Source organism: Betta splendens, chromosome 2, assembly GCF_900634795.4.
Source record: "Betta splendens chromosome 2, fBetSpl5.4, whole genome shotgun sequence".
Lineage (NCBI taxonomy): Eukaryota > Metazoa > Chordata > Actinopteri > Anabantiformes > Osphronemidae > Betta > Betta splendens.
Genome location: NC_040882.2, coordinates 9,005,069 through 9,022,758, shown reverse-complemented (window position 1 = coordinate 9,022,758; position 17,690 = coordinate 9,005,069). Strand labels below are relative to the sequence as shown.

Genomic DNA, 17,690 nt, shown 5'->3' with positions numbered 1-17,690 from the left:
TCACACTTAATATAAAAACGCCGAGTGACTTTCTTTACTAAAACTGCTATTTCAATTTCCGGCAGCAGTCTTGATGTTTGTCGCAAACTTTACAACCCAATGACAGATGGGCGGACGGATCTCTGGGCCTGTCACGAAAGAGAAAAAATAGGGTCACGTGTTTCCTTGTTTACCGTATGAAGGGGATGAAGCCCGATGATGCCACCTTGTGGTTTTAACAGCGGCTGCACCGAGGAAGCGTAAAGGCAAATATATCTAGTTCCGCATGGAAACTCTTCCAAGTTGTTCTCATACAGGCCATATTTTAACACACATAGGATATGACTTTATTTATCCCACATGGAGATATTCTTTTGTTTGCAGCAGCAATATACATTGGACAAAACAGGATAGAAGAACAACAATATTTAACTGTGCATAAAACAAGGTATTATGTGAATTTAAACTTAGAAAAGCATATTGTGCATATATATAGCGTTAAAGGATGACAAATGAATGGTTGAAAATGAGGTATTGGTAATTATACAACAACAGAGGAGTACACCGTGTAATTACACATTGTAAGTCACTGCAGTGCTGTATTGTGCTCAGAGCCTCTACAGTGTGGTGCAGGGGGTGGAGGCGTTCTCCATGATGGATCCTTCTGTCCACCACCTCCTCCATGGACTCCAGTGTGCAGCCCAGGACAGAGCCGGCTGTCTTAACCAGCTTGTTGAGTCTCTTCCTGTCTCTGCCTGTACTGCCCCCCGCCCAGCACACCATCCATACAACTCCATACAGGACTACTGAGGCCACCACAGTGTCATAGAAAGTCCTTAGCAGCTGTCTGCACACACCAAAGGACCTCAGTCTCCTCAGCAGGTGGAGGGGACTCTGGCCCTGTTTATACAGAGAGTCTGTGTTGTTTGACCAATCCAGTTTATTGTCTACATGGACACTCAAGTATTTAAATGTGTCCACAGTCTCAATGTCAGAGCCCTGGTTGTTCACCGGTGTGTGTGGTTATTGAAGTCCCATTCTATTCTATATTCAAAAAATATATTTCTTATTATACACAATAAAAATACAGGCACTAGAATGTTTTGATATAAATGTTTATACAGTATTGAGTAAACATGTATTGATCAATTTGATCAAATGCAGCCAGTATGGAAACTGCGCTCAAGACCTGTGTATCACATCGTGAAGGTCAAATCGCTGTCCATTACTGTAGTATTAACATAAACAGTAGCACACACAGGAATTTCTCCTTTCCTCTTGTGGTCATTTAGATCACATCATGAGTTCTGGAAACATGAATGAAAGTCTTTGTGTTTATGTACAAGAGTGGGGCCTGGAGCTAAAAGCAGAGGAATATCAAGCATCTGATGCATGTTCCGGCCTCGGTTCAGGGCCACGATTCAAGCCCACGCAGGATCTTTCTGTTCCCGCTACTAGGACAAAAGGGCGTCAATACCTGCAGGGGTTAAGACCATGGCCTGCAGGAGGTCAGACAGAGAGATGATGCCCTTCACCATGTCAGCCCTGTCAACCAAGACCAGCCGATGGACCTGGGATATTCAGTAAAAGCACAAGGCAAGCAGACTTTGAATGTCTCTAATCTGACGTTGTCTTTTAATCTTTGAGGCCAGTACTTACCTCAGCTTTGACTATGCGATCTATAATAGTTTCCAAGGTTTCATCAGGGTAGCACTTAATTACACCCTCAACAAAACAAGTCCGCCGGCGAATGGCTTCCTCCATCATCATGTCCAGATTGTTGTACGTCTTCTGGGCTGCTATATTCTTCCAGGGAGCAAAGAGAGATATTAAGCTACAAAGAACAAATCAGCAAGAATGCAAGAAAAAAAAAGCAAAAGGCATCAGAAATCCTCTTAGAACTTACAATCACGTCAAATCTTGAGTAGAGGGCCACCACTTTGCCTGAAATACATTTGGTTGGTTGCTGTAATTACCAGTGATGCATAACAAAAAAAAGTATAAATAACAAGTATGCTTTTTTCCACCTTCTCCATCCACAACTGGTAGTGCAGACACCCGTCTTTCTACAAATATAGAGAGGGCGTCATAGAGCGACGCCGTCAGCTGGACAGTGGCGATGTTCCTGAACGTTCCGATCCCCAGCTCCTGGATCTGCCGCTGAACAAACGCAGGCTTGGGGACTTTCCTTCCCTAAAAAGTGACAGCAGAGGGACGTCGGTGTCACAGGCTTGAACGTGAAACCGCACATGTGGCAAACATTCACTCACAAATATATGGAGGAACTTGAGGATCCTTTTGTGGGTCAGAATGTGCAGGACGTTTCCAGAGTCCGGATCGATGACGGGCAACCTGTGGATCTTATACCTGAGCAAGGAATAGATGGCGTCGAAGAGGCTGAAAAGGAGAAAATGTTATGAGGATTTGTTGCAGTGAAAGATAATAATAAGTGGAATGATCGTGAAGTCACCTGGCATCTGGAGAAATGCTAATGAGGGATCGCTTGGAATACTGCAAGTACACATCTGGAGGGAGTAAGAGGGGAGGCTGTGATGAGGAGAAGGTGTGGAGATGTGTGCACGGTAATAACTCCAGTGGTTTGTGTTGCTTATTTACTTTGAAATGAATCACCTCTCCATGTCTCAATCTTGTGGCTCTCCAGCTCATACATCTGAACCTTCAGAGGGCGACAACACAATAACAAGGAATGAGTCAACAAATCCGCACGAAGCGCAGAGCAAAATGAAATATTGCGATGGTTGTGGCATCTACAAAGATGGAGAATTCATCGAACAGTCCTATTTTTATGTCTGCGACTCCTTGAATAGTCTGTGTGATCTTAAAATAGCCAGAAACAAACTCCCCGAATAATTATGGTGAACTAAATGTGGTGCCTTCGAGCTCACCATGGGGGACTTGTAATAACAATGGAGGATGTTGATGAAGTCTGTAATAGTCAGCATACCTGTGGCAGAAAATCATTCGTATTACCATTAGAAGAATTCACAGTGATTCACCACAATTACGCCGATAATCGTTTGTCTTACCCACAAATCTCTGCAGCTTGCTGTCCCACAGGGGCGCAGCCCGCAAGCCGTTTGCCACCAGGGCAAAAAAGGCTTTTTTAACCTTTACGAGCAGAGGAATTCACGTGTTCATCAATGGATATATGAGCTACTTACATGCTTTGCTGTCATAGCAGCTCTCTCACCTGCAGCGTTGTGTCAAATATGACCAGCTTACAGCTGACTGGAATGGCATCGTAGCAGCAGTGACTCTTCATGAAATTCATGTAGACCGTGGCATCTGCCTCTGGGAGGAATCACACACTGTCTGTACCGCACGCGTGCACCCACGTCTGCGTACGCTCCCAACCGTGTTGATTAATGTGAGCCTACCTTGTTTTTGCATCTCCTCCTTCTTTCCTGGGAATGACACCTGCAACACAGCAACACAACGTCTCTACGAAAATGTCAAAAAGGCATTTTCCCCCTTGGCTCAAATAGCAACTTAAACTCATAAATGTATACTGTAGATTCCAACCTGCGTAGGAGGCTCCATTACTCTGTCGAGGGTCCATGAAAGAACCACTCTCAATGCAGCGAGTTTGCTTAGGTCTTAGCTACCCTTTCCCACGGAGCAACTGGGTCTATATTAGGAGCTCTCAAATGGTGTCAAGCCAGGGGTGCAGAGGAGGGGTGGAGGGGCTGGCAATGGCTCAAGGGGGGAGGGACACTACAGCTTCAGCCAAAATCAGGCGGCTGCCTCTGGTCCCTGCATAACCTGACCATCCTTGAGCTTCCCTTAGCTTCATGTGCCAGAGGAGCCCATCTCCTACCACAGGAGTGGTGAGAGAAAATGTCTTGTATCATTTTTTTGGTCCAAAGAGAGGGTGGATTTCACCTATGTTTGAAATTAAATAGCGCAAACTTATGCCAATTTAAAGATCAAGTAGCCATTTGGTCTAATTGTATGAAAGTGTTATTACTTGTACCAGGTTATTTTGAGTGAATAGCGACAATGCGACAACGAAATGCAGTTTTCTTTATTAATGATCCTTTTCTGTGGTTTTTACAAGCATCTTACAGGATTTACAAAATTAAAAGGACTTTTTGCTCCAAAGTGTATCAAATCCAAATCCTAGAGCAATTTGTGAGACATATATTTACAAAGTAAATGTCCTGGGGACTATGTGTAGCTGTGTTTGTAAGAAAAAAAAAACAACACAATGAAGTCTTTACATTATCTCTGGTATTAAGAACATGAACTTTACTTCCATTGCTCCATGGACATTCATTCTATGATGACTGCATTAAGTCAGATGTGCAAATATCAATCCACAGCAACAAACCGATCCACCTTTCACATTAGATGTTGCTTTACTATGCTTACTTCAAAAACACCCAACCAAAAACCAGCAAACACTCATAGCGTCTTCCTGTAGGGAGGAAAGCTTAGCCTCGCTAAACATAATCTTAAATTAAAAGTGCTTTAAGGTTATGCGATATTATATAAATTTCAGAATTAATCAAATTCATGAAATGACCATTAATAGAAATTTCAGCTAAACTGTAAATGACCCAGATATGAGAAGTTTAAGTATAAGGGTGCGTGCATTACACTGCTGTCTGCATTCGAATGGTTTTCCTTTCTTTTAAATAAAGCAGAACATTGTCCAAGACAAACAGTAACAATGGCATGTGAAGTCAGTGCTTGTAGCAATGTGTGGGATGGAAGTCTTGTACAGACCTCTGTAAGCATTAATAAAAAAAAGTAACTCTAAGCAACAATTAACAGAGAAGATTTTGTTTGCAAAGTAAACTGGTGAAGCCTTGTGTTCTCACACACCCACAACCTACCATTAAACCGCCACACACCTTCAACACCATCAACAGCAAGCAGCTTTAATACTAGCGCTCTATAGTAAAAACTCAACCCCACACCACCAAATGACAGCTGAGATCTGAACCTTTGAACAGTAACTGCGGGTAGCAAATCTATTTGGCTGCAGCCAAAGAGGACAGACCAAATGACTTGATCAATTCCTTGTGATCTTCTCTGCAGGAAAAACAAGCTTTAATATAGGAACTGAACTTTAACTTAAGTAAAAGGTTTTGGCAAATGCCTCCTAATTCCTAATCTCTCCCTCTGAAATGTGCCTCATTCCTCTTAATCTTTTATCTGTTTTTTTAGATCTGGAAAAGTAAATAAACATGACCAAGCAGCAAATGAGTCATGAGTGCCGGTTTAATTTCCAGACTATTGCTGCAGGTCAACAGCAGCCATGTTTGCCGGTCTCTAGCCAGACATAAAGAGAGTGTAGGTTTTGTCAACAGGTAGCATAGACTTAGGATGACAGGGGCCCAGCTTTACAGGAACAAACTGCCCCAGGTGAGAGTTATGACTCGAGTCTGGGGCTTCAGGGGGGTTGGATGCCAGCCACAATGCATGATGATTATGATTATCAAGGGGGCCAGGAGTGAAAAGTGATGAGGTGTTTCTTAGTCCACATTGAAGAGGAGGAAGGGTTGCAAGACAGCCAGGACAGAAAAAAGAGGCAGCAGACCAGGCTTGAGAAGTTTCCACTTCAGAGGTTGTTTGTGGATGTATGTGACCAATTGAGGCAAGAAGAGAGCTCCAAAGACACGACACTGATGTCTCTGAGGAAACGGACGAGGGGTTTTGAGAGTGGTGTTGCCCATTTCCGTGTACGCTTGTCTGACGGTTCAGACTCTTGTTGGCAAGGACACAACAGGGAAGGCGCTGGGCTACAGGAGAAGCTTCTTGGTTTATGTTGGTATTCTGGTGGTGGGGGAGGCTAATCTCAGCTTGTGGTGTAAGCAGGGACTGGCCGCTCCTGGAGAGACTGAGCTGGTGCAGAACAGTGCTGGTGGCAATAAGGCCAGCCACACTTGTTAGATAGACCAGGCCAAGCATACAGGATACCTGAAAAAACAAAGAAACATCATCAGATGTACTAAGCCTGAAGCCTCAAAACCACAAACAACCTCTCAGCTCCCCTAAACTTAGATGTCCTTCTTACCTTGGTAAAGTGCTGGTAAATGGCTGCAAGGGATTGACTCCATGCTGATTGCTCGAGTAGGACACAAAGGTCAGTGTAGGTGAACCAGCCCCGTTTTATCCCCTGCTGCTGTGCAATGCTGAAAAAGCACAGGCCAGAGTTAAAAATACTAATATACTGCTTTTTGAATTAATGAAAAAGGTGAAGAAACTACCTTGTTTCCATTTGACTTAGTATGTCAAAGAAGTCATTTGGCTCCGTGAAGAGGCTCCACTCCTGGAAGATGTGACATAGTATATAGTCATAAAGTTATTTTATTGTCATTACACAATTACTGTACATATACATGAATGTCAATGTAACTGGTCTCTGCATTTGACCTAGGGGAGCAGTGGGCAGCCACGTGCACCCAGGGACAATACAATAGGTGGGACAAAAGAATATTTATGGCACACACATGGAATGGAACTTACAATGGCATTCAAGAAGTTCATCTCCAGGTTATTGACAGTTTGAACGTCGAGCTTTCCCGCTGCTCCCCACTCATCATTGAAAACCTCCTCTTCTTCTCCTTCATCATACAGGTATTTGCTGGCAACCATCTATTACAAGACACAAGTGCATTTGACAAATCAACAGGCTTCAACTGGTTTGAGTTAAAAGTGTTAGACTATTCTGAAATTAAACCCACACATGCACAATTAGAATGACCTCTGAACTAAACACATACCATTGAGATCAGGAAGAGGTCAGAGGAAGATATCTTCTGTAGGTATTCAGGGTTTCTACGTCTGAGCCTTTCGATGTAAACAAGGGCCAGCATCATGGCACATGGAGAGATACAAGCTTCCCTGAAGCGACAATAAGATCCATTTATAATTGGCAGTACATGTATGTTTGTTTGTATGTATGTATGTATAAAGGTGTGATGCACAGCACAAACCTGGCAACATGAGCAGCATACTTCTTGTGGAGCTTCCGGATTGGGCTTGGGGCAGACTTCTGGAAGAATTCAACAGCAATATCTAGATATGAAAAAAACAACAAAACAAAAGTGCGTATTTAATGTACATAGATTTAGAGCCAACATACCAATAAGTGTAACATACTTTGCCAAGACTTTATGTTAAGTCAAACAGAGACGTCCACGCAGCATAAGGCAGTTATTTGTGTATTGTGTTTTGTCTGTACAGGTACAGTTTCTTAGTTAAGAGGTAAGCTACCTGTAACAGGGCAGGAGAGGGCATCCAAAGAAACGTCTTTGTCCAGGCCATAATACAATCGTTTTCTTACTCGTTCTGTCAGCTTCTGGTGTCCAGGCAGAAACTGTGAAAACAGTAACGCGTTACCACCCATTAGCATTGAGTGCAGTATTAGCACCTTATTTGACAAAACCAGGTTGGCTTAGCTAACACAAAGTGTTTACATAAGTAAAGACAAAAACATCAAAAGAGTTAGATAAAACGCAAAAATATATAATACTATTTTATTTGGGTTATACATAAACTGTTAAAAACTGTACTGAGTAAAGTCAGTTCTGGCTTGAGCGTAAAATTAGCCAAAGCTAATAAACAACAACAAAGGTTAACATCAAATATTGGAGCTAACAGTAACTCAGGGTAACTACTTTGATTTCCAAGTGGTAAACTGATTGTGAGGGTAACAAGACAATATAACTTTCGTTCACAAGTACAAGAAACTAACTTAACGCTGGCACAAACGTCACCTAGTTAGCTGCCTGAAGCTAGCTCCTCGTTAGCTTCCGTAGTAATGTGACACGGACTTAGCAATACCACATACCGTGAACTCCTGGAAGTCCGAAAACTGAAACGACTTCTCGTTAAACAAAGCGTCGAAATCCATGTTTACTATAGAGCCAGCATCAGACAGCGGATTGCTGGGAAAACGACTGGGTTGGCCTAGGTTAGCCCCTCGCCGAGCTACAGACCTAGCTAGCAGCGCGCGCTGACCTCATTCAGTGACGTAGCCTCTGCTGTTTACTGCTAGTCACAGATGAGCGCGAGGCAAGCCAAGCCTTTTTAACATTTAAGGATTGAGTATTCATAATTTTATTTCAGATATCTAAATTAGCATTTAGTGGCATTCAATATATCTAACACGAAATTTAATACGTATATTTTAATAAAAATTAATAAAAATAAAAAAACTTAAAAAAGTGAGTACAAGACACAGATTAACCATTGTTCAGAAATAGTGTGAGTTTATTTAAGTATGAATATAAATTACTTTCACAACATGATTGCATACTTCTACCAAGTGGACGCTTTGAACACAGCAGAATCAAAGATAATAGAAGTAGTAACAGTAGTAGTTGTTCCATCCCACCCATGTACCCAATCAGACAGTCAGTCTGTGTTTTGTATTTATTTTCATAGCTTTAAAATATAAATCAGACAATCGATACGTCCCACTCAAATATGATAAGTATATACAAACACCTAAAAAAATATAAATAACAGCAAAAATGACAAATCAGAAATCAAGATCATACAAAACAGCACAAAGCTTAATATAATCCCTGACAGCTTGTAAAGTAAACAAGCCACATAGTTACATTATTCTTCTCTCAGAATCACAAGCATAGCCCTCTTTAACAAGTTTCAATGCTAAAGCTGTGATTAGTGTTATTTATTCTCTTTTTCTTGCAACTCCTCATTTCACGTCTTTGCATTGGAAAAATAGGTTTTCTTTAAACAAACATCCAAACCTCGCAGAGATTGGTGAAGGTTTAATATTAAAAAAAAACAAAAAAAAAACAAACAATCAATATAAAACAGACACCAGAAGCGCGTAAAAGAACAAAAAAAGGCTTCTAAAACTGTACTAACTAGGTAACTTTTTATTTTTCAGCTTTTAACCCAATGTGTTTCTTTTTGTTTTATAGATAATTATGGCTCACCTCAGTCTGATTTATCTGTAGTTACTTGTGCGACTTTTGACATTTTTTTTGCACTTCCTCTTTGCACCACCTCCATTTATTAAAGCAATTTCCTTTTTTTCTACAACTTATCTCATTCATTTGGAGAAAAAAAGAAAAAGAAAAAAATTAACAGAATTTGTCCAGTTGTTAGGTAAATCACACTGGAATTATGTACTGTTTTTACAAAAGAATTAAAATTAAAACATAGAATGTGTTTAAAATAAAGGATTGTATTACATTCAGTGGCCATGGTGGTGACCTGAAGACGTTGATGGCGGCTGCAGCTTCTCAGACTTGCGATCTTTGGACTCTGTGTCTGAGGAGGAGTCCGAGTCATGGGCTTGCTGTTGTTTCATCCACATGTCTGCATACAGGCCTCCCTTGAGCAACAATTCCTCATGTCTTTAGGAGAGGAGAGAAAAAAGTTCAAGAGCATACTTTGTGGTTGTTCAGAACAACAGGGCAATAAGACAAACTTACCGTCCACGTTCAGCAATTCGCCCATTGCTGATAACTAGAATCTGGTCTGATCCGATTATGGTGGACAACCTGTGGGTTGGCAAGGGTTAAAGCGCTAATCAGATCAATTAACTTGCCCAATTAACAGTAAAACAAAAAAATGGGTGCAAGGACATGCATCTCTTACCTGTGAGCTACAACAACTGTTGTTCGATTGGCACAGACTTTAGTCAAAGAGGCCTGGATGTTGCGTTCAGTTTGTGTGTCTAGAGCAGATGTGGCCTGGAGAAAGACATCGTGTTATAAACATGTAAATAACTGCACTAGTTTAACTAGTCAATGCTAAATAATGGATACCCACTACACTTATGAAAGCCTCTGAAGTAAAAGCAGAGCAAGCTGACACTCTCATGCATCAAAAGCCATATGTTCACATCTGGGTGAAAACACTGCTTGTGAAACTGCTCCTTTATTAAAACTAATCTCACCTCATCCAGCAGGATGAGCTGTGGTGCTTTTAGAATAGTTCTGGCGATGGCCACCCTCTGCTTCTCTCCTCCACTCAGCTTCAGGCCTCTTTCACCCACCTGCGTATCGTAACCTGCCAGCGACAAACAGTATTAAGACCAAGTATTCTACTCCACCTACACAGATAAAGCAATGGCCAATGAAGGAAAATGCATTACCATCAGGAAAGTTCAATATTTTGTCGTGGATATCTGCAGCTATGGCTGCCTCCTCCACCTCCGTATCGCTAGCAGAGATGCGGCCGTAGCGAATGTTGTTTTGGATGGTGTCATTGAAAAGGACGGTATCTTGGGGGACGACTCCGATATGAGATCGTAGAGAAGTCTGCTTCACCTAATGAAGGATAACAAAGCCAAAGTGCATCCAGAGTGTAACTTTAAACACATTAAAAGCTTTGTACGTTGTTACTGTGGTTGTTGCTTGAGAGCACTTACTTTAGATATATCCTGACCATCGATTCGAATGCAACCTCCCTGAACGTCATAGAAACGGAAGAGCAGTCGAATAATGGTGCTCTTTCCAGAGCCCGACGGACCCACCTGAGGAAACCAATTAATAACATTGATACAGCTTAAACAGAGAGTGCATTAATACAAGTAGTATCAGTGGGCGGAGGTCTGAAGTCTGTCCTACCAAGGCGACAGTCTGTCCTGGCAGTACAGTGAAGGAAACATCCTGAAGAATCTCCTTGCTGTAGAAAACAAAGGAATGTAAATACTGAGGCTTATAAAACTCTGATCTGTAGCTAAAACTCAGTTGCCAGCTTTATCTATCATTTATACTCGTGCCCAGGTTGCTAAATTAAACAGGAACTCACCCACTTGTGTAGCTAAAGTAAACATTCTCAAACTCCACTTTTCCCTGTTGGTACAGAAGATTCCCTGCATTTACTTCATCCTTCACCTGCATTAGCACAAACAGAGACAATTTAAAATGCAGACCGTCATAGCGGGCTAGATGTGAAAGTGCCGGATTCAAATGTACCTCTTCCTGTTCTTCAAATATTTTAAACATGCTTTCCATGTCAATGAAAGACCTCTGGATGGCCCTGCATATAGAATACTGTAAGAGTCAGTAAATGACAACAAATGGTTTAAAGGAAAACCCAAGCTTCTGCTGCTTTTTCTTTTTTACCTGTAGTATGTCCCAAACCAGTTGAGGGGGGTGTACAGCTGAATTATGTAGGTACCAAACAGAACATAATCTCCAACCTAGGATTTGAGAACATTATTTTTAATCTGATCATCATCACAGCTTGGTCAGCATCAAATATTACAAATGTGATGATGTGACTAGTACCTGGAATTTTCCCTCTGTCACAAAGTAGGCACAGAGAAGAGAGCCGGCCAGAAGCCCTGAGCCGATAATGATGTTCTGTGTCTGGTTGAGAAAGGCCAGGCTCGCATTTGTCTTCCACTCGGCCACCTAGAAACAGGAAAACGCCATAGGACATTCTTATTTAAAAGGAGCAGGCAGATTCATTAAGACCGCAGCAGAAAATCCCTTCTTCATTCTCTCTATTCTAACTTACCTGATATTTTAAGATAGCATCCTCAAAACGGCCGACCTCATAGTTCTCTGCATTGTAGTATTTTACCTATTAAGAAAAAAAACATAAGTGGGACCAAGTTTGACTTTTGTATGCATCCTGGACTTGCAGCACTGTAAGCATGACAACTAATTGTTATCGCACCGTCTCAAAGTTTAACAAGGAGTCCACAGCCTTGGACTTAGCTTTGTTGTCCTGCTCATTCATTTGTCGTCTGTATTTGGTTCTCCACTCAGTGATAATGATGGTCAGACCTGGTGAAAGCATTAACAGGCAATCAGATGTCTTTCAAGGAAAATGACACATAATGCCTTGGAATATGTTTAATGAAACAAGTTACAAATGTAATTCAGAGGAACAGAGTGCGCTACTTACTGAGGTATAAAGCCATGCAGACAAAGACGATAAGGCCAAACCAGGCATTGAAATTAGTGATGAAGTAAATGATGGAAATGACAATATCGGCAATGGTTGGGAAGATGCTGAACACAATATAGCTGCGGAAAAACATATCGATCAGTTTTCGCTTGAAAATAAAACTACTGAATAAATGAAGACATACATTTGCATAGCTACAGTCTATTAGAAAGTCAAGTTCCTGTGAATTTGTCCCCCAGGATCATCTCACCTCAGCAAGCTGTTAATAGAGGAGGTGCCACGGTCGATGCTCCTCAGCACGTCCCCCGTCTTCCTGCTGAGGTGCCAGCGCAGGGAGAGGGAGTGCAGGTGTGCGAACAGGCGCACCTGAACCACGCGGTCGGTGTACTGCTGCACTTTGATCCACAGGAAGGTGCGCACGTTGCTGATGAACCCCGAGGCACCTGGGAAAAGGCAAAGACGCGAGCGATCGGAAGTGAGGCGGTGAAGCAGCGTTTTAAACCTCTAGTACCGCACACGGGTCTCACCTGCGCCTCCACCCTGCAGGAACTTGAGCAGCACGTACACAGACACGGTGGTGGCCAGCGTGTGCCAGCTGCTGCCGTCAGTCAGCTCATTCACTGCGAACGGGACGGAAGCAAAGGAATACAATTAAAAGTCACAAGCATATGAGCGTTGTTTTATTAGGAATGTAAAAATAGAACGTGTCACTCACCAATGTTCTTGTAGTAAATAGGTACAAACACATTAATAGCCCTCTCGACTCCGACTAGTCCCAAACAGAAGAGCACCAGCAGCTGGAGAGGGAGGTTGCCTTGTGGCCATATATAGGGAATAAGCAGACGGACCTTCTGTCTGAAACCGGTCCAGGTAGACTGGTTCTCTTCAGCGCTGCCCAGCAGACTCTGACACACACGGACAGAAATATGTGTTCAACACCTGACATAAATTTGTGTTTTTGAGTAGACATCATGCTACAACTGCCCACAACCCGTTTCTCCGGCACTACCTGTCCACTGTTCTCCACATCCCGCTCATCTTCGTTGATGAGGAGCATGTATGGTTTCCGTGGCAACCCGGGGGCTTTGAGACCAATGAAGAAGAGCAGCCCGGTGCCGATGTAGCGCATCAGCCACAGGGCGAACAGCACCTGATGAGGTTAACAGGCAATTAAAAACAGATCAATACGGGCTCGACATCACAGTTTAACAGCACGGATCAGTGGAGAGGAGTTCATTTAATGCTCATTCATTGCTAACACAGCTTTATATGATATAATGGCCACATTAATTAGACTAAGGTATCTGGTCATTGTAACCTAATCACCTGACATTTAGTTTTGTGCTTTAAAGAGGTTTGATAAGACTAAAAGACTCCTAATTGCACAACTATATAACAACAAAGTTGCAAGGGGCTGCGTGTAGGAGGAGCAAGACCCTGAAAGCTGGCTAGTCATGCAATGACTCAGCAAAAACGTTCTTTTCATTCAGCCTGCCGTGTTGTATGATTTGCAGATTGTCTGTCCAAATTTCTTGCCAGAACAGGTTGGATGGGATCAAACGGAGTGACTCATAGACACACCCACCGTATCTCCAACACAATGTCTGAACGTTTGAATTATGAACAGGCAGAGAGACGTAACAAGAGCTTGATCACTTAAACCATCAACATTAAAGTTAAAAACAGTTAATTACTCACTAACTGAAATGGTTCCACACAGTGACTATCTCTAAATGCACGCGTCTCACCTGCTGCTGGTTGTTCTCCAAACTCCACCACCAGTGAGGACTGTACCAGGAGACGAACGCCAGGTTCTCAGCGGCGAATGCCACGGCCCAGAACAGCAGCAGCACCGCGCTGTGGCCCCTCGTCCGGTCCATCACTAGGACCCTCCGTCTCTCCACCCTGAGGAGGCCTATGGCGCAGGCCCAGCTCAGCGCTGAGAAGCAGCCGTACAGCACCACATAGCCGGGCAGCTCCCCTCCGCTGGCAGCTCGCCACACGGCCCCGCTCGCGAACTGGACCAGGAGCAGGACGGAGACGAGCTGCTGGAAGCCATAGAGGCGCGTGCGGGGCACGAACTTGGGCTCCATGGCCGTGCCGAACTTCTGGTAGAAGACGCAGTGGAGGGCGCCGAGGAAGAAGCACATGGCGAGCAGGGTGGTGGGCACCAGCGTGAAGAAGAAGCAGGGGGCGATGCCGTCGTCCACCCAGGTGTGGGAGATGGAGGCGTTGGACTCGCAGTAGCTCTGGATGAACACCATGGCTGCAGCTGGATACGAAGGCGACGAGATCAGGAAAACAACGTTAGAAACGAGTAAAGGGGACAAACACTGCACAAAAAACAAATCTATGTTCCACAAACAAATCGACTCCTCTCACGCCTTTATGGCATGGTGAAGCCGGTTGAGAAATTTAGCTGAGTCATGGTTCGTTTGTGACATTACTGTAGGTCCTGGCTAGATAAATATACCAACATATGTGTAAACTAGGTCTCAAAACAACACACGAGTGACACAAATAAGGCGACGTACTGTCCAGGCCATAAACACAAGGCTGTTAGCCTTGCGTTTTAGCGTTGAACTACACCTGCGCCCTTACCTGATACCGCTGTCAAGTTGAACTCACGCGAAGCTACGCCTGCTAACACCCGCTAGCCGTTAGCTCCGCTAGCTCGGCTACACGCAGCTGTGTCGCTAACGCAGCGTTGCCGCGGCTGCCATCTGTGTCTGAGCGACGTTACACGGGGCGCCAACAGCTCCAGATGACTGTGCACACTGACGCCGCTGAAGTGACCGCCCTTGTTGACCGCCGCTATCCATGACTCGGCGATCGACACTTCCACGCAGCAGTGTTTGGGTTGGAGCCCGGAACGTCAGCGCCCCCCACAGGCCGGTCAGTGAAGGACACGCGGCAATGGGGGAAAGTTCAACCACGCAAACAATGGTTTAGTAACTCACAACATTGACATAGTTCTCTATATTTAAAATTCTATTATACTATATCAATATCTTAAGTTACTTTTAAGTTAAATTCTGATACTATCTACTATATTATTTTACGTAGACAAATCAAAATATTGAAATGTTGCTTTAAATTTATTCAAATTGCACAGTCATGCTATTAGCATGGAACTGAACTACACTAACTAAACTTTAGTGAATTCACTTTTACTTTCAAAGGGGTAGATAACCTAAATCATTTGCATTACTTCACTCATTACGTCATTACTTGTGTATATTTAGAATAATAGTCTAATCTGTAGGCTGATTCACCACACGCGTACAATTTAAAGCAAACAGCGCAAGCCAGTAGTATACAAAGATGACCAGTAGATGGCGCTAAATACAAAGATGTGGCTGGAGGAAGGAACCGCACAGTTAACAAAGCCTCCGCGACCACACACTCAGATCTACTCCCGGAGATAACACAGCATCGGTTTGTAGCGCTGTGCTGCTGATTCCGAGCTGGGTGTTATTTTTCTGCCTTATGAAAGCCGTTGAATTAACACCATCATGGCAGCACGGTGTGAATGTGCATCATTCACTAAAAAAAAGAGAAAATACAGTGATGGGGATTTGAAAAATATTTTTCCATCAAACTTTAAATTTGGGTTTAGCTGAAAAGGGGACATTGACTTGAAAGTCCTTTCTGTACTAATGATTAAAATACTCCACATGAAAATAAAACAGCATAATGTGCATATGAAAAGAGATAAAGGGGGAAGTAGTGATGGAGGGTGTATTAAAACAAGCTTTGATGTCTTCTGTAAGCACACGCATACTCACACACACGGGCTGAGATGGGAAAAGGGCTAAATCTTATCATTTAGAGGCTCCACAATGGGCATAAAGAGGCGCTAATCTGCTTCATCTCCCCGCTTCCTTTGTGCGAGTGGAAATGGACCTTGTGTCCGTCAGCTGCTCGTCACCCTGCTCCTTTGTCCCCGGCTGGATGTGACGGGCTGCCCATCACAACCCTCATCTCTCTCCCCTTTTGTGGCAGCCTCTACCTCAGCACACAGACTCAGCCGGAGCCCTATAAGTCCTTTAGGTGCGTCTTTGCTTTTCCACAATCCCACCTTTTTTTTTTTTTTCTCCTTCTTTGTTCGCCGGAAAGTGCCGGGGAGGGGATAAGACAGATGTGCGCCGCAATCTAAGCCGCTGATTTAGTGGGAAAGACTGAACTGGTGGTGTTGGGACTGCTGTGTCCAATCTCATTAGCGCTAAGCGCGATCAATAAAGCCTTGGCCCCTGCTGGATGCCGTGCGCGCTGACGGCCCGGGCTTCCAGCGTTCAGCTCCTTCCACCGGCTCAGCGGCAGGCGACCTCTGCTACCTGCGCTGCCGGAGCAGCGGCTGTGTGAATGGAGCACTTCCCATCACCTCGCAGCTCCTATTTATATAAAAAAACACACACAATCCAGACCCCAGGAAATAAATTAGAGGGATATTTAAATGAAACCGGATCATTTCCTGGAACACAAGCGCACACCGAGACGTCTGGCCAGGTCACAGGCCTCGACCTCGACCTTGAGCTCAAGCCCCGTTAAAGCGAGCTGTCCACTGGTCCCATCGTGTCTCGAACCCCCCCCCCACCACCACCACACACACACCACCACCACCACCACCACCACACGTCTCCCTGCTGGAGAAGGAGCGATAGGATCTCCCGTCAGACCGCTCTTGACAAACACAAAGCGGCTCGGTGCCACGGAGCGGCGGATCGGGGCGAGAAGGCCGGGGAGCGGGAGAGGGCCGAGAGGCGGGGGGGCGGAAAGGGGGGGGGAGACGGGAAGACAAACAGACGGCGCGCGCCAGATAATAAACGCTATCGATAAGCGCGTGGGCGAATCTGTCACAGACGGACGCGGCGGCGCAGACACTGAGCCCACACTCCAGGGCCAATGGGCCGGAAAGCTATCAGGCATCAAACACACCGAGATGGAAACACTTTGAGCAGCAGAGACGCGGACTTTGTTGTTTAAGCCGCAGACTCCGGTGCAAAAAACACGTCAACGCACGTGGCCTCTCAGAACTCACGGTACAATATTGTGATGAGTGAACCCAGCGCCTTGTTTCCTCCTGCTAATGTCGTGGGGTCGATGCGTTTGACCTTCGGAGCCTCTGACGCTCTCTCTTGATCAAAGCTGGCCGCGCTGGACGAGCGAGGAGGGGATTCATGCCGGTTTCTGGGTCTGATTCAAGCGGGCCCGAGCCCGGTGACACTACAGAACACGCAGGATGCACAGAAAGAACCGTGGTGAAGCACAAATGGTGAAGATGAGGAATGATGAGATGGATGGATGTAAATGACCCGACACGAGGGGGGGGGGCTTTGACTCAGCGCTGTGGGGCTGCTCGCCAGGAGGGGGACAGTGTCAGCTTTAAGAGCCTCCCTTTCCTCCGGGCTGGAAGGAGACGGATTAACGCTTTCTGGGCATCAGTGAGAGCACGAAGGCCATCCATCATGGGCGCGTGCTGATCGTATGCGGGGGGCGCCTCCAGGAGGAGGAGGAGGAGGAGGAGTAGGAAGAGGAGTCCTCACAGGTGGTGTTAAATAGAGCTGGGTTACTAATTAGGATGGGGGGGGGGCGTGAGAACACCGCGGGCGCTTTCTTGCTGATGAAGAACTGATGCTGCTGTCAGTGATGTGTGTTTTGTGTCAAAGGCTACTTTCCAGCACCAGATGTTGGCTCGCTACCAGCCAGCCTGGTAGCAAACAACAGAACACAGTGTGTCAGGAAGCATTGCCCCCCCCCCCACCACACACACACACACACACACACACACACACACACACACACACACCATATGTTAGCTGTTTTGTTACTGG

The 17,690-nt window shown here is 44.7% G+C and overlaps 3 protein-coding genes across 4 annotated transcripts; all 3 read right to left on the bottom strand.

Annotated features, from left to right (window-relative positions):
• Window positions 1-901: 901 nt before the first annotated feature.
• prkag3a (protein kinase, AMP-activated, gamma 3a non-catalytic subunit) lies at window positions 902-3,657 on the bottom strand. 2 transcript variants are annotated; one of them, XM_029132310.3, is made up of 12 exons: window positions 3,523-3,657; window positions 3,378-3,417; window positions 3,191-3,291; window positions 3,027-3,108; window positions 2,886-2,944; window positions 2,596-2,656; window positions 2,450-2,504; window positions 2,250-2,376; window positions 2,007-2,172; window positions 1,886-1,923; window positions 1,639-1,785; window positions 902-1,550 (listed from the first exon to the last, which is right to left on the bottom strand). In XM_029132310.3, the coding sequence occupies exons 1-12, from the start codon at window positions 3,538-3,540 to the stop codon at window positions 1,434-1,436; spliced, it is 1,011 nt and encodes a 336-aa protein (XP_028988143.1). In that variant the 5' UTR covers window positions 3,541-3,657; the 3' UTR covers window positions 902-1,433. The 2 variants fall into 2 exon arrangements, with proteins under 2 accessions (XP_028988143.1, XP_028988151.1); XM_029132318.3 differs by having other exon boundaries at window positions 2,611-2,656.
• A 352-nt stretch (window positions 3,658-4,009) lies between these two features.
• cnppd1 (cyclin Pas1/PHO80 domain containing 1) lies at window positions 4,010-8,004 on the bottom strand. The gene is made up of 8 exons (XM_029132298.3): window positions 7,802-8,004; window positions 7,225-7,327; window positions 6,945-7,026; window positions 6,732-6,852; window positions 6,475-6,603; window positions 6,216-6,277; window positions 6,023-6,140; window positions 4,010-5,925 (listed from the first exon to the last, which is right to left on the bottom strand). The coding sequence occupies exons 1-8, from the start codon at window positions 7,862-7,864 to the stop codon at window positions 5,278-5,280; spliced, it is 1,326 nt and encodes a 441-aa protein (XP_028988131.1). The 5' UTR covers window positions 7,865-8,004; the 3' UTR covers window positions 4,010-5,277.
• A 191-nt stretch (window positions 8,005-8,195) lies between these two features.
• Window positions 8,196-14,733, bottom strand: abcb6a (ATP-binding cassette, sub-family B (MDR/TAP), member 6a). The gene is made up of 20 exons (XM_029132283.3): window positions 14,458-14,733; window positions 13,605-14,128; window positions 12,866-13,006; window positions 12,572-12,761; window positions 12,384-12,476; window positions 12,107-12,299; window positions 11,854-11,975; window positions 11,623-11,732; window positions 11,461-11,526; window positions 11,229-11,354; window positions 11,064-11,140; window positions 10,914-10,977; window positions 10,747-10,832; window positions 10,563-10,620; window positions 10,364-10,468; window positions 10,088-10,262; window positions 9,890-10,002; window positions 9,589-9,683; window positions 9,423-9,491; window positions 8,196-9,344 (listed from the first exon to the last, which is right to left on the bottom strand). The coding sequence occupies exons 2-20, from the start codon at window positions 14,118-14,120 to the stop codon at window positions 9,182-9,184; spliced, it is 2,562 nt and encodes an 853-aa protein (XP_028988116.1). The 5' UTR covers window positions 14,121-14,128; window positions 14,458-14,733; the 3' UTR covers window positions 8,196-9,181.
• Between the last annotated feature and the right edge of the window lie 2,957 nt (window positions 14,734-17,690).

Excerpts from the sequence above, each read along its gene's own strand:
- prkag3a (XM_029132310.3), bottom strand. Across the intron at positions 2,505-2,595 it reads GAGAGGTGATTCATTTCAAA|ATGTGTACTTGCAGTATTCC; the intron begins GTAAATAAGCAA and ends TACTCCCTCCAG. Across the intron at positions 1,786-1,885 it reads ACTCAAGATTTGACGTGATT|AATATAGCAGCCCAGAAGAC; the intron begins GTAAGTTCTAAG and ends GCTCCCTGGAAG.
- cnppd1 (XM_029132298.3), bottom strand. The coding sequence starts at position 7,864 with ATGGATTTCGACGCTTTGTTTAACGAGAAGTCGTTTCAGTTTTCGGAC. Across the intron at positions 6,141-6,215 it reads CTAAGTCAAATGGAAACAAG|CATTGCACAGCAGCAGGGGA; the intron begins GTAGTTTCTTCA and ends GTGCTTTTTCAG. Across the intron at positions 5,926-6,022 it reads TTTACCAGCACTTTACCAAG|GTATCCTGTATGCTTGGCCT; the intron begins GTAAGAAGGACA and ends TTGTTTTTTCAG.
- abcb6a (XM_029132283.3), bottom strand. The coding sequence starts at position 14,120 with ATGGTGTTCATCCAGAGCTACTGCGAGTCCAACGCCTCCATCTCCCAC. Across the intron at positions 11,355-11,460 it reads ATGCTATCTTAAAATATCAG|GTGGCCGAGTGGAAGACAAA; the intron begins GTAAGTTAGAAT and ends TCCTGTTTCTAG. Across the intron at positions 10,469-10,562 it reads CAGGACAGACTGTCGCCTTG|GTGGGTCCGTCGGGCTCTGG; the intron begins GTAGGACAGACT and ends TGGTTTCCTCAG.